At 40.6% G+C, this 13,769-nt stretch overlaps 2 protein-coding genes across 2 annotated transcripts; one reads left to right on the top strand and one right to left on the bottom strand.

Annotated features, from left to right (window-relative positions):
• Positions 1–1,486: 1,486 nt before the first annotated feature.
• Positions 1,487–5,533, top strand: guca1aa (guanylate cyclase activator 1Aa). Its single transcript, XM_071905649.2, has 4 exons — positions 1,487–1,794; positions 3,198–3,347; positions 3,437–3,530; positions 3,861–5,533. The coding sequence occupies exons 1-4, from the start codon at positions 1,597–1,599 to the stop codon at positions 3,986–3,988; spliced, it is 570 nt and encodes a 189-aa protein (XP_071761750.1). The 5' UTR covers positions 1,487–1,596; the 3' UTR covers positions 3,989–5,533.
• A 402-nt stretch (positions 5,534–5,935) lies between these two features.
• Positions 5,936–13,330, bottom strand: orc5 (origin recognition complex, subunit 5). Its single transcript, XM_071905723.2, has 14 exons — positions 13,283–13,330; positions 12,940–13,115; positions 12,256–12,348; positions 11,460–11,645; positions 10,903–10,977; positions 9,960–10,071; positions 9,452–9,582; positions 9,291–9,339; positions 8,827–8,917; positions 8,554–8,609; positions 7,906–8,018; positions 7,639–7,797; positions 6,453–6,565; positions 5,936–6,300 (listed from the first exon to the last, which is right to left on the bottom strand). The coding sequence occupies exons 2-14, from the start codon at positions 13,051–13,053 to the stop codon at positions 6,255–6,257; spliced, it is 1,338 nt and encodes a 445-aa protein (XP_071761824.1). The 5' UTR covers positions 13,054–13,115; positions 13,283–13,330; the 3' UTR covers positions 5,936–6,254.
• Between the last annotated feature and the right edge of the window lie 439 nt (positions 13,331–13,769).

Below are 13,769 nucleotides of genomic sequence, written 5' to 3'. Positions count from 1 at the left end.
AAACTGACACAGAAGTGCTTGACACAGTATTTCACTTTGGTACAACATTTGTAGTCTTTGGCAAACAGCCCTGTGTGCGTCCATGAACAGTGAGCTACCAATATTGGATCGCCCAGTTACCTGTGGTGATGCCGCCTACTTTCTTTTGCCCGTTTGTCTAAAACCTGTACTTCAAGTTCTAAGACATACAAACTAAAGCAGGATGGCTGCAATAATATTAGTGTTCTTTGTCGCCTTTCCCAAGAGGTAATCTTGCCTGTTTGCAATTATGAATGTTCAGAGTCAGAAATGAACTTCAGCACCATTAATATTATATTAATATTATTATATTCCAGGGGCAGCTAATATCTGAAAAAGTATACACTAAAAAAGTACTAAAGTGAAATATTGCTTTAAAATTGCCCACAACCGCATTAAGTCATTTTTATTTATTTTTTTACTTTTGTATTTTTAATTGTAATCATTTTTGTAGTGTAATTTCAACAGATTGCAAGCTTAGCACTAACTCATTGTTGTGTCTCATCTATAATAATCATTTATGACATGTATATCAGTGTTATTTGTCTTTTATGTGAATATGAATGACGTCACATCAGCAAGTTGTGAAAATGAACTGTTGGAAGACATTAACTACATTCATAGCTGCTAAATACAACACTGCTTTCAAATATGATTACAGTATGATTTAGTAACAAAGTAGCTAGCTTTAGGAAGCGACACTCCACATCATACAAAAGCACTTAGAGGGGGTTGTAGTATTATTATCCTTGTTTCTGTTATTGACATTGAGATCAGAAAGCTTTCTGCAGCAGTATTGATGTTAATTTGATCCACTGACTTTGTAATGGCTGTTCAGTTACTGTACCAACTTCCCAGTGACTCATGCCTTCCTGGTTTAGGAATGTGGTATCTAAATAAACCCCGTTACCAAATACATTTTTTATAATCCTGTTTATTTTGTGCAGTTTTTAGTCTCAAAGCTAAGCACGAGCACAGAGGATATAAAACAGAGCTCCACTGAGAGATAGCACAGTTTGCCACGTTCTCAAGTTGTATCCCACATCTCTTGGAAAAGCCTCATGGGTTTAAAATATTATTTTAAGAGCTCAGTCTTCAGCAAGAACATTATGGCAATATGAAACTGCACCACTCATACTTAAGAGCACATGCTGAGCAAGGTGCACTGCATCAGTTCAGATGTATAACATAACTCTCCTGTATGCATTTCCACGTGAGGGAAGGGGATGGGAACACCAAGGTGTTTGTCAGCATGTCCCAGAGTAAACATTTGTACAGGGATGGGACAGTCAACCTTCCTTCCTAATGGGGGTGCTTAAGCGGATCATCTGCAGGTACACCTGGATTAAAGCCAGCGATTAGACCCAGACACAGGACACAGAGGGGCGTGGTCCGCCTCAACACCAACCCCAGTCTCCTACAAAAGCCCCCGCCGGCACCCAGTCTCACCACAGCTCCAATCTTTGTGTGACTGTGAAAAGGGATATCCTCCGCTTCACAGTAGACCAATTGGGCTGTAAGGTTTGTGTACCAGCTTTAACACACACGCACGCTCGCTCGCTAAAGTGCTATAAAGAAATGGGTAACTCTACAGGATGCACCGTGGACGACCTGCAGGCGGTGGAGATGCACCTCTGGTACAAGAAGTTCATGACAGAGTGTCCCTCCGGTCAGCTCACCCTGCACGAGTTCAAGCAGTTCTTCGGTCTGCGAGGCTTGGACTCAGAGGCCAACGCCTACATAGAGCAGATGTTCCGCACCTTTGACATGAACAAGGTAAGATGCTGCATTTCAACCACTGAGCTGGATTCAAGTAAATCATTCATTAATTGATGGCTTGTACCTCGACTGCAGAGGCTGGAACTTTCTAAGGGTGTTGGGATGGGATGATTGTTGCAGGGTTGGGATCTTACTAGTTTGTGGCATGTTTCAAAGTAATAGGAGGAGTCAAAATGAGGGATGCAATGTGGGATCTGCCTACCTGGCTCTTGTTCCATGAAGGTGCATCAGGGGGCATTGCACTTTCATTTTTAAATCGTGGCTCCTCAAGTTTTTATCATCCTCCAAATCTACAGCAAAATGCCCTATGGCTAATATCACATTCCCCCTTGGCGGGTTTGCTCTTTACCTAGAGCTGCTGTTACTAAATGTACTAGAAACTGATTTTCATTCATACTTAAAATGTATGCAGGTTACATGAAATAGGTTACAAACAGGTTGCAAAGTCTCTGACTAGGGGAGTGTAAGTTAGTTTTAGTTATAGGCTTTACTAAAATTTACAATTTGTGTGAGTTTTCAGAAATATCACATAAATATGAATAAAATAGTAATTTGCCTGCCCATCTGAGAGGCTGTATTCTGGAAAACAAAGACAATCACTAAGCAGTAAAATGGTCTGTTGCCTGACTTTCCAGGGGTTTGTTAGGGCTGGCCCTTTAGATGAGGTGAGGCCACAAGTTCTTGAACCTTTTCAGCTTGACGCCCAAATAATGTCGATTCTGTGTCACTCTGGGACCCAGGCTCATTAAAACACACTGGTACTCATGTCATGAGGTGACCTGCCAGCAACAGGCCCCGGATCATAATTAACAGTGGCTCAGAGCAAGAGAAAGGGTCATCGCAGGATCTGTCTGGCTGAGAATCTGCATTGCTATATTTAGTAACCCTGTCAGCTTCAATTACAAAAGGCTGTGGTAATCTTTATGCATGATTTAATTGTGAGATTATCTGTTTTGAGACAAAGCATTGATGCCAGGATTGCTGCATGTGTTCATGCACACAGATAATCCTTGGTCCTGGCATGCTCCGCTTCATTCTAATAGCTTTTTGAGTAAAGACGAGGGAGTTTTCTTTCATGTATGGAATAGAGCATTGGATGACTGGTTGTGCATTGGATGACTGAAAACTATGTTTAATAAGTAGATGGTTGTCTAAAGATTTGTAATTCTAAATACTTTCATGGAATTGAAGCACTTCAATTGTTTCACGCTTTTTAGACAAGATACTCTTATAAGAAAAGCTATGAAGCTATAAATTTAAATTATCAGATGAGGGGATATGGTTTAAGTATTGCTGCCAAACTGACTCCAAATCTCATCTGTTCTATTCCATATGTGTATCATATTGAACCCAGCATTCAGATTCATGAGTGACTAACTGTTCTTTACTTGTTTCTGAAGGACGGCTACATAGACTTCATGGAGTATGTGGCTGCCCTGAGCCTGGTGATGCGGGGGAAGATGGAGCATAAGCTGCGCTGGTATTTCAAGCTGTATGATGTGGATGGCAACGGCTGCATTGACCGACATGAGCTCCTCAACATCATAAAGGTATGTAATGTGCTGGCCACATCGCAGTGTTTAGCATTATCTGGGCATCAACATGATAGGCTGATTTTATTCTTTCTCTGTTGCTTTAGGCCATCCGTGCAATCAACGGGAATGAAAGTCAGGAAACCAGCGCTGAGGATTTCACCAACAGTGTGTTTGACAGGATTGATATAAATGGAGATGGTGAGTGTGTTCTGGCTCTATGGGGAGTCTAACATTCAGGGACAAATCCATCTTTGAACAGCTAATCACTCGGGCGGACAGTGCTTAGACATTTATCAGCTCCACTGCTGTCTTAAGTGAGAGGATGTGATAAGCATAGAAAAGGAGAGGAAATGCAGGTGGTTGTTAAACAATAATGCCAAAACCACTGACAAAAGATCTGAATCCCAGTTTTGCACAAATAAGATTTGAGACCAGAGATGATTTGTAAGAATACTACTGAGAGAATGCATTTGCTATATACTTTTATTTCAATAAATCTAAATATGAGCCTAATTCTTCATCCAATAGGGGAGCTGTCCTTGGAGGAGTTTGTGGCCGGTGCACGCAGTGATGAAGATTTCATGGAGGTGATGATGAAAAGTCTGGACCTTTCCCACATAGTGGCCATGATCCACAACCGGAGGCGCAGCATCTAGGATCTGTCCATGCAGACTACATCACCCCATCCATGATTTACCCTTGAGCTGCATCTCCTCTGGAAAAAGGCCACATATAGACTGAGATTTCTATTAAGATTGAATCCGGTTTGATATGATGGCAATATGTTGCAAGTAAACATTGACATCTCTTTTTGAATCTCTAAAAGATTGACACAAACGCACTTTAAATGCACTGGTATGACTCAGTCAACCTTTGCAAGCTGTATTGTCCTTGTTTAATTATCCTGAGCTCTCCAAGGCCACCTTGATATGAGATGATCTCTCAGATGATCGTCTTAACTTGAGATACCATCCGCTCAAAACCTAGACACCGGTTAAGGTGTTTAAGGATTAAGGAGGGAGACAGGAGCAGTGGCAACAATATGCACTAAACTGTGCTCCCCAGATATTTGTCTTTTTTCTGATCATCAAATTCTCAAACCTCCGCTGAGCTGTTCCTGCCTGTGAGGTCTACAAGAGGATCATCAATCATGCTAATTTGATTAAGTCAGTGGGTCTAATAAGGGAACGGGTGAATTTCTCTTTAAGAGTATTAATCCAAGATTCACTCGGGGACCCAACATTGCTGGATTCCATGAACTCCAAGATACTGAGAGATTTAGTAGGGCATGCAGATCAAATTCGGGAAAGTTTACCTTTTGTTTTTTTATCTCAACTCTCAAAGAATATTCTAAGAGGAGAGGCAAAATACTGACATACTGTATTGTAGCGTTTTGTAAGCCAGACAGACTAGTCTAGTATTTCAGTGTGTGTGTGGGTGTATGTTCTGCCTGAATGATTCCCTCCCTAGTGGGCACAAGTACGTAGATGACCTTTATTATGTTCCATGGCTTCGCTCAACTGGTGCCTTCTGCTGGAAGACTACAGAATGTTTTTTTAAGCGCTTTTGCTTACTATTTGTACAATAAAAAAATGAACAGTTGAAGTCTACTGTGTAATGTTTCTGTGCATACTAATCAAAACCTGGTTAAAACTACCGGATCAATACAAGTGTGCTGCAGTTAACGATCAGTTACAGTCCAGTCTCCTGGTTGCCATAACAACTGCAAATGATTTTGGTCCTCCCCCCCACTCCCCAAAAAAAGTTCAAAGGCAAAAAATTCCAATCTGAATCGTCTGGGGTGCATAGGAACAAAGGGTTTATAACAGGAACTAATCTAATTAATTTCAAAGTCAGAAGAAGCTATTAAGTCGTGACACTCAGACTCGAGTCTGAAAACATCGAAATCACCCGAAGGCCAGTCTTGCCTGTTTTTTCAATACAGCACCTTGCACCCTGTGCAGAAAACACAGCTCAAATTATGCTGGCCTGGTTCAATCGACTGCTGACAGGATGAAAGTTTTAAAGCTGAATTTAATCATCTCCAAAACACAGTCTCATGAAGATCACACAGCCGTTCAAAGAGGAGGGCTTTGTCTACTTTACTGTTCAAAGGCCGCTGAAGGAGGATTGGTAAACTGGAGCCTCATTAAGGAAGCAGCACTTAACTCTTAATACAAGCTTGTGAATTTTTCCCTCTCATAGTAATAGCATCCTGTGACTTTAAACCGTTTATACACCAGGATAAAGAAGAATACATTACAGCAACAATGGTCCATTTTATCAAATACACTGATTCATTCTTGGTGCGAGGGTCTTGCCCTGTCAAGTTAAATACTACAGCTGCATTGTATTAATCTTCATTTACATTATTTGAATTATCAGAAATTATTATTTGCATCACTTCTATGTCAACCCCAGTTACATTAATATCCTGACTGTCTTGGTATTAGAATAAAAAAGATAAGAAATTTTGAACTTCATAAGACTGTTAGGTGGTCGTTTATAAATACATAATAGATCCTTGTTATAATACTGAAACAAAGATAAGGTGGATTAGCCAATGTGGCGTTTATTTTATTTTATTTTTTACAAATGTCAATATTTAATATGGCCAGTCATCAGTTTTTCCATAATGACTAATGATATTTGACATAATGATGATTTCTGCAGGTTGTGTTGAAAGCAGGTCCATCCCATTAAAATCCCACATTCTGAGGCAGAGATTCTACAGAATAAAAGTGTCGTTGGTCAGCCACTGGGGGGCAGCAGCACACAACTGGAATCCTTTGGTGCCGCAAAATCCTCCCCAATAGCCCGACAGATCTCCTCATTTTGCCAAATGCTTGTCCTTAAGAGCATTCCTGTAGAAATCAGCTCTTACTGTCACTGTGTGTCATCTCTCCCTCACGCACAGCAGGCTTATAGGAAGTCATACAGGTACTTCACAATGTCAAAATTCACCGTCCTGGAAGAAAAAACACACAGAGCATATTCTCAGCATCAAAAAGCTGTATCTAAAAAAAATTTCTAAGTAAAATGTCAATGCCCTAAAACAATTCACTCAGTCTCAATCATGTATAATCACCCCCACCCACACACACACACACACACACACACCTGGAAATGGCACGGATGAAGTCCAGAGAAATGGCACATTTGTACTTGGGGGCATCCAGCTGGTCATCGTGACCGACCTGAGTCAACAGCTGCAGGGTCACCAGGGAGGAGATCTAAATAGGCACACAGGGGAAAAGACATTACTCTCTGCTCCACTTCTTTAACCACAACTTTTTCACACAAAATTATGAGAGCCAGTTGCGCAGATGTGGGTCGAGCCTAATTTCCTCAAGCCTTTTCGTGCCGAGGACCAAAAATAGATAGGCAATCGGCCAAGGATCCCCAAACACACAAACATATGGGTAGAAACTCTCTCATCTGAGAAATCCTGGTCATTAGGCTTGATTTAACACCAAATAATATGCTATTTGCATCTAGAAATGGGAATGTTAAAATTGAGAGATTGAAAAATTGTAATTTAGAAACCTCTGATCATTATACACTCTCATTTGCTTATCTGGCAAATGGAAAAAGTGTGAAATTAAATTATTTTCTTATTTTGTGCAGACCACTTCAAGGACCCTTGAGGATTCCTGGAACCTAATTTGGGAGTCGCAGTCATGGAGAATGATTTTAACCACTTTAGGACTAAAGAGTCAAAATGAGACCACTATGGAGGCAGGTTTAACTTAGGACAATGGCAACAACAATGGTAGTGTAGAAGAAAGGACTATGCACAATGCTATGGCAATGATAACTATTTAGCACCAAAAGAGGTCAAAGAGTGTATATGCAGATAGTCCAGAATGCTAATTAAGCCAATAAATGTTTATGACAGAATATTTTTACATAATTGCAACTGGTTCCCATTTTATGATGATTTGTATGACTTAACATCTTTCTAATACTGTCTACATTCTGTGACTGGTTGATTTTAATATCTCACTCCAGTTGCACTGAACTAAGATCAAATATATTGTATGTTTAAGTCCATGTTAGTGTTCTAATGAAGCACATCTTATATCTCATCTTATTATCATCTTATATTAGTCAATAATTAGTCCAGTTAATTCAAACAATTAAGAATTGTTAATGAAAGCCTCTACAGATGAAGGCCTTGTTAGGTTAATCTGAACTGTGTCTGTACAACCCGCCCTGAGTGTCTGGGGAAATGCCGCACAAATTATGCAAACAGTCAAATGAGTGGTGACTAAATAATAACTGCGAAAGTCTGCTGGGATCAGACCTGGGAGAAGATGCTGGCAGTGGGGGCGACTCTGCTGTCCACCACGCTGTAGAAAATGGCCAGCAGGCGGTCCAGAGGGAAGGGCTTGGGCCCCAGCAGGTGGTTACTCGTCTTTTCATGCTTCTTCAAGAAGTTTGTTTTTCTTATTTTACCGTGGTGCTGTAGGGGGAAAAAAAGGGGGACGTCACGCAAACTGAAGCATGATTTAAAGAAGAGCCTCCCTGCTAGTGGCACTGGTGGAAATCATTGAAGAGCGTTTTCCATTACCTTGAGGAAGAAGCGTTTGTCTGTGCGGGCCGGGTTGTAGGAAGCCAGGTAGGCAGCAATCAACAGGAACTTGGAGTAATAAGGAAGTTCAACATGAGCGTGAGCAGACAGCCCTTGGTAAGGGGAGAAATAAATACAATGTGTTGGACACATACCTATATCAAGTCAGTTACAGCAAAAATGTATTAACATGTAGTGTAGAGCCACCTATAGGTCAACTGGTGATAAGGACACCAAAACAGCAATGGCAACTCTTTTTTATTGCCTAGAGAACTAACATTTTGCTGGCATTCACTTGTTCAAGGACTTGGGTTAGAATTAGGATTAGGTTTAGTTTGGGGTAAGGTTTGGCATGTAGCAGTGGGGGTTAGGGTTGGGGAGGTAGAGAATGAATGCAGTCAATGGAAGGTCCCAAGTACAGTAACACATGTGTGTTCAGATACTTGAAGAACTATGTAGGACTGTGTCCACTGCATTCAAAGCTAAGCAGGTACACTTCACACCAAACAAGGAACATCCATTTCAGCATGAATCCACCAGGTCACTGTACTCTTATCAATGGCTTTACACTGAAACGTTTGTTCTGAAATCGCATCAGGCCATCTTTATTAAGTGCAACAGCCCTTATATTGATATGTGTGTCGGTACCTCTCACGGCTCCAGTTTCCTTCTCCTCCATTTGCTGCAGCTGCTCCCACTGAACACTAAACAGGGGAAGAGAGACGACACACACTGTGGTGAGAAGGAACCACAGTGGAGACCACAGCTAATGGCACTATGGACTACTGCACTGCTGTTGGCCCATGTTATCAAAGGCATCAAAACAGGCATATTACTGGGCTGAGTCATTAGATGAAAATTGACATGGTTTGATTATTTTTGCCTGGAGCAGATTCACTTAAGGAGGACAGAAACACAGACCTGGACACCTCCCGAAGGTACACCGTCTGCATGGCTTTTTTCAAATGAGGCTCGATGTTTCTCCACAGCTTGTGCGTGTCGCTCTCTTTCACTGAAGACAAAAAATAAACAAACATTACTGAAAAAGATGATTAAGCCACAGAAAAAGTCCACACTCGTTTGCACTATAATAGTTAGGGAGGTGATCAGGAATGTAAAAAACAGGAACAAATCATTAATTTCCCAATAGAAATGAATGGATGTTCTATGTCTAAGGAAAAAAAAGAAAAAACAAGAAAAAAAAGAAAAAATACATATACATATAAAATAAAAAAATGAATAAATTCAAACCCCTGAACAGTGTATCTGAACATAAAAGGAAAATCCATCTTCAAATGAAAACTAAGAGAAAAGGGTAAAAGATGGCATTTTAAAAATGTATGAAGTAACTGTCAAATGAATGAATACATTTCCTTAAGCATTACCTTTTCCGTCCTCCAAAGGCTCACAGAACTTTGAAAAGTTAAGCGCAGCCTAGTTGAAGAAAATAAAATAAATATTAGACTGAAAGCAAATCAAAACCACAATGAAAAGTCTCCACTCGGATTGACGAGTGTGTCGTAGTGTGTGTGTGTGGGTGTCTGACCAGGTGACGGAGCTCTCGGAGGTCCCGACAGACCGAGTAGAAGACTCCCAGCAGGATGTTGATGTATGAGGAGTAAAGCTCTGCAGAATAAGACGGATGGCTGTCCTGGGACAGGATCTGCTGCAGCTCTCCTAGATGGACGAACAGACGGACGGACGGACACAAACACAAACACATGGAACATATATGGAAGCAGCCTTACTGTCATCCTTGCTCAGGCACACACAAAAAGAGAATTACAAAAAGAAATGTCTCTTCAAAGCTAGTTGGAGGCTGTTTGTCCCTCAGAAATCAAGTACAATGATTCAATCACTCTCACATTTAAGCTTTCAATTTACACAGTGGTGTTTTGGAATGCAGTATTCCTCCAGTCGCTGCTAAAAGTGTTAGAACAAAATCGCAGGTACAATGGCATCTCACACCGCATCCACAAGTGTCTCATTATGCAGCGTGGAGAGGGACATTCATGACACTGGATGATGTAGTGTTTGTCTGTGAATAATAGTACCTTTACTGTAGTCAGGGAAATGAAGCAGAAGGGGTTCAAAACAGCCGGTGTTGGGTCTGAACTTGTCCCAGACAATTTCACTGAGCAGGATGACGGTCACATTGTCCTCCACCTGAAAAGAACAAGTCCAACTGTTACAGAATTTATATACAAAACACATGAAACACACATGATGAAGTCGAGGCAACGACATTGATTACATCGTTGACTATGTCAATTTGTCATTTATTCATGTGTTATCTATTATGATATCTAGTTTGCTTTCATCATACTGCAAGGAAACGGCTCTGTGGCCATTACAGGTGTGGTACAATAATTGAATAGGTCTATAAACTGAAATCTAACATAAATTTAGCTGGCAATTACCATAAAGCTTTATCTTATTTGGGTCTGGACCTAATAACAATCATTAGCTTAATCAATAACAAAAGAATATTTAGTTCAAGCCCTTAACCTAGTCAGTAAATCCCGCCTGTTAACCTTTTTACAAGAGAGCCATGTAATTGGCAGAGCAAACGTTAATCATCCTGTCATCCATCACACACATATAAATCTGCATCCTAATTATCACTTCAAAAGCCTGTGTGGTGGCACTGAAGCTGCCTGACATGCAGTGACACATCTCTCTTAACACTCTCACAATCCATCCCTAACAAGATACCACTCCATCAGGAAACAATCAGCTTTCACATTAAGACGCCCAGATAAATAAATAACTAGTAATTAAAAGTAATTTTACTTCTAATGTCTTTAATTAAAATGCTGTGAGTGACTGCCATCTTTCCTCGTAGGAGCCCTATGAAAGACATCCTCAACACGCTCAGCTCAAGGTCATTCATTACGAAAGGAGCTCTTCTAGTCCTGTTTATCATCCATTACCCAGTAAAAACAATGAAGCGGTTTACTCAGTAGATGATGCAAAGTGCACACAGCGCATTCTCACCAATTCCTGCAGACGCAGAAGAGCAGGGAGGAGATTGGCATCCATGTCTCTCAGAAGCTCGGCCTTTTCCATTACCTGGAAAGACACACGGCTGCGCTTATGTTGCTGCTGTTTTGTAACATGCATAATCAATAAGCCAGAGGTTGTGAATGGGCGTTTTATCGTGGCACATTAGTGTGCCTTGGAGTGAGCTCATTTTCATATGTGAAAAATGATCAAACAAAAATATTAAATTAAACCAATTACTGTATTGGCAGAAGATCACACATATTTCCTCCAGGGTAATGCATTTGGAGCCTTTTTTAGCATCTATTTGCATATGCTCCCACTATTAATATGATCATACAAGCATTTAAGTAATGTAATCCAAACAATAAATAATTTGATGCGCTGTGGATTATTGTGGTTTGCCCAAGCGTGTCATCCTGAAAAGGTCAAACACCAGTGAGCATTTCTCAATAAATAAATAATGACAGCTGCTTTACTAGAATCCAGTTATTACAAGACAACTGAAAGAGGGGGAATTTTTGGTTGAGGGTAAAGTGCATTATACTCACAATGTATCGTGTCTGCTTGGCAGGGGACTGGGAACACTGTTGCCTGTAGATGCGTACAAAGTCAGACAGGGAGGGGCTGCGGGGGAGCAGGGAGGCGGCATCAGAGCCAAACAGGGACAGCAGTGCTTGTTCAAACAGCAGCGCAACGGAGACGCATTCAACACAACTGACTGTGGCATGAGGCAGCTGGAGAGAGGGGAGGAATGATGAAAGAAGATTAGTGGGATACGTGTGTGCAGTTAATACACATGTTTACATTGAGTCAGCTCTGTGAAATTCATGAGTTATCCTGCGCTTTTACATCATGTCACAGCTCCCCTCTGCTGCTATTTGGTGTCACTTCTTGTAAGCATTGGGATCAAAACGTTGTACATGAAACAACTATAAAACCTGTAGTGAGACAGTAAAGCATTTCCATATTAAGCATTTATGTGATGGTCCTATCCAGAGAGATTTACAGCCAATAAGCAGGTAGGGGTTCAGCATCTTGCTAAAGGACACATGGGTGTTGATGGACACATTCGTTGTTGTGGGGATAAAATCTGTGACATTTATGCAACAGAAGAGATTTCTAAGCACTAATCCACCCTGCCAAGCAAGCACACCAAACATAAACTTTAAGTGAGATTCTCTAAGCCACTGGTCGCCTGTCATTTCCATGTCAAGTAGCAACAGACTCCAATCTGAAAAGACTTTTCTAGGAGGGGGATAACAGTGGAGACAGTGAAATCAAATTATTTCTCATTTTACAGGGAAATCCTGGACCCACACACACACACACACAAAGTTCTCTCACCTCCAGTTCCTTCAACAATGTGTGTATCACATGACTCTTCCCTGAGGCACGATGACCATAAATGAAGATGGAGGGGTAGCTATATTGGTCTGGCTGCAGACACAAAATCAAACAAAACAAAACAAAAATCAGCACCCTGAAAAACATTTTTACTGTAACAATAAACAAAACTCTTGCCACCGCCTACATTTCATCATGATAAACAAAAACCTATATAAACAAGTTCTCCCACTACCTGCATTAACTTTACAATGTTGCTAACTAATGTCAACCATGCTTTCATGATCATATGAAACTTTGAGGCCAGTGTTTTTGTGAATAGTCCTCTCAATGTGTTGCAAACAGGTATTGTGAAGTTTATTATAGATTACTAAAACTAAGCAGGAAAAATACATTTTAGTAAACTCAAATAAAATAAACACTAGAGTGCTTGGAAAAAAATGACACTCAATTACAACTGTAATTGCTGCCAACAAAACTAATTAAAATGAAATAAAATAGAAAGATGTAAATAATTATAGGTTGAGTCTTTCAGTCAAAGCCAAAGTGTAGTATAAGAGAAAACTATCTACAAACGGACAAAAGCCACATGACATTGACACTACTACCTCAAACTAGGTTAAGTCTTCATCTGGACACATCGACACATTCTCCTTATCCATAAAGTGAGTAATACAAACATACCTCTCCCATGACCGACAGCAGCATCCCAGCTTGAACATCTCTGCAGGGCAACTTCTCTGCGACCCTGTGCAGCCTCTCCTCCTCATAGCCTGAATGCTGAACCAGTGCTGTCATTCTGCTCTTCCTTCTACCAACCACTGCAGTGTGTAAGCTTTGAAGAGATCAGTGCCATGCGGCTAAAAACAAACAAGTAAACGTTAGCTTAGCGTTCCTGCACGTTAAATGGTAACGTTAGAGAGCTAGGAATGACGGCGCCTACTCAGTGAAAAAACGAGCCAAACAGGAGATGTTACAGATAAGTATTTACTGTAAATAAGAAAGGTTTATGTTAAAATATCCATACCTGAAAAATAAACTGTGTGTAACAAAGTTAAACTGAAGTAACAAGTAACTTAACGTTGCAGCACAAGCAGCTGAAAACACAGATAGGAGACAGGAGTTTCGCGCGCGCCTTCAGATTACGTCACAGGATTGTCTTTGGTCATTAGCCAATCACCGCCAGGAATAGAACTATGGGTAATGTAGTTTTGAACTATGGACTAACTAGCTATTCTGAAGGAATAGAGGGAGATTAATTCAAGTGTTTGGATCTGTTTAGGTAAGATTTTATTGCAGGGACGGTTAATGTTGTATTGAAGGATATTTTGTCCTGTACGCTGTCATGTGGCTGTCCTCGTTGGTGCCAAAACACCCAACTTTCCTTATAGACCTTTTACAAAAGTCAGAATATAGCCTACAGGCTGTGCACACGTTTAGGGATTGCACTTTGTAGCTTTGACATACAAAATGGAAAAGAATGTCGAAGAAAATATTATGCAAATGTACATTGG

Source organism: Centroberyx gerrardi, chromosome 24, assembly GCF_048128805.1.
Source record: "Centroberyx gerrardi isolate f3 chromosome 24, fCenGer3.hap1.cur.20231027, whole genome shotgun sequence".
In the NCBI taxonomy this organism is placed as follows: Eukaryota; Metazoa; Chordata; class Actinopteri; order Beryciformes; family Berycidae; genus Centroberyx; species Centroberyx gerrardi.
The sequence above is the reverse complement of the archived record's forward strand: the minus strand, read 5'-3'. Positions and strand labels throughout refer to the sequence as shown.

Excerpts from the sequence above, each read along its gene's own strand:
- guca1aa (XM_071905649.2), top strand. The coding sequence starts at position 1,597 with ATGGGTAACTCTACAGGATGCACCGTGGACGACCTGCAGGCGGTGGAG. Across the intron at positions 1,795-3,197 it reads GCACCTTTGACATGAACAAG|GACGGCTACATAGACTTCAT; the intron begins GTAAGATGCTGC and ends TTGTTTCTGAAG. Across the intron at positions 3,348-3,436 it reads AGCTCCTCAACATCATAAAG|GCCATCCGTGCAATCAACGG; the intron begins GTATGTAATGTG and ends CTGTTGCTTTAG.
- orc5 (XM_071905723.2), bottom strand. The coding sequence starts at position 13,053 with ATGACAGCACTGGTTCAGCATTCAGGCTATGAGGAGGAGAGGCTGCAC. Across the intron at positions 8,918-9,290 it reads GCCTTTGGAGGACGGAAAAG|TGAAAGAGAGCGACACGCAC; the intron begins GTAATGCTTAAG and ends TTTTGTCTTCAG. Across the intron at positions 8,610-8,826 it reads TACCTTCGGGAGGTGTCCAG|TGTTCAGTGGGAGCAGCTGC; the intron begins GTCTGTGTTTCT and ends TCCCCTGTTTAG.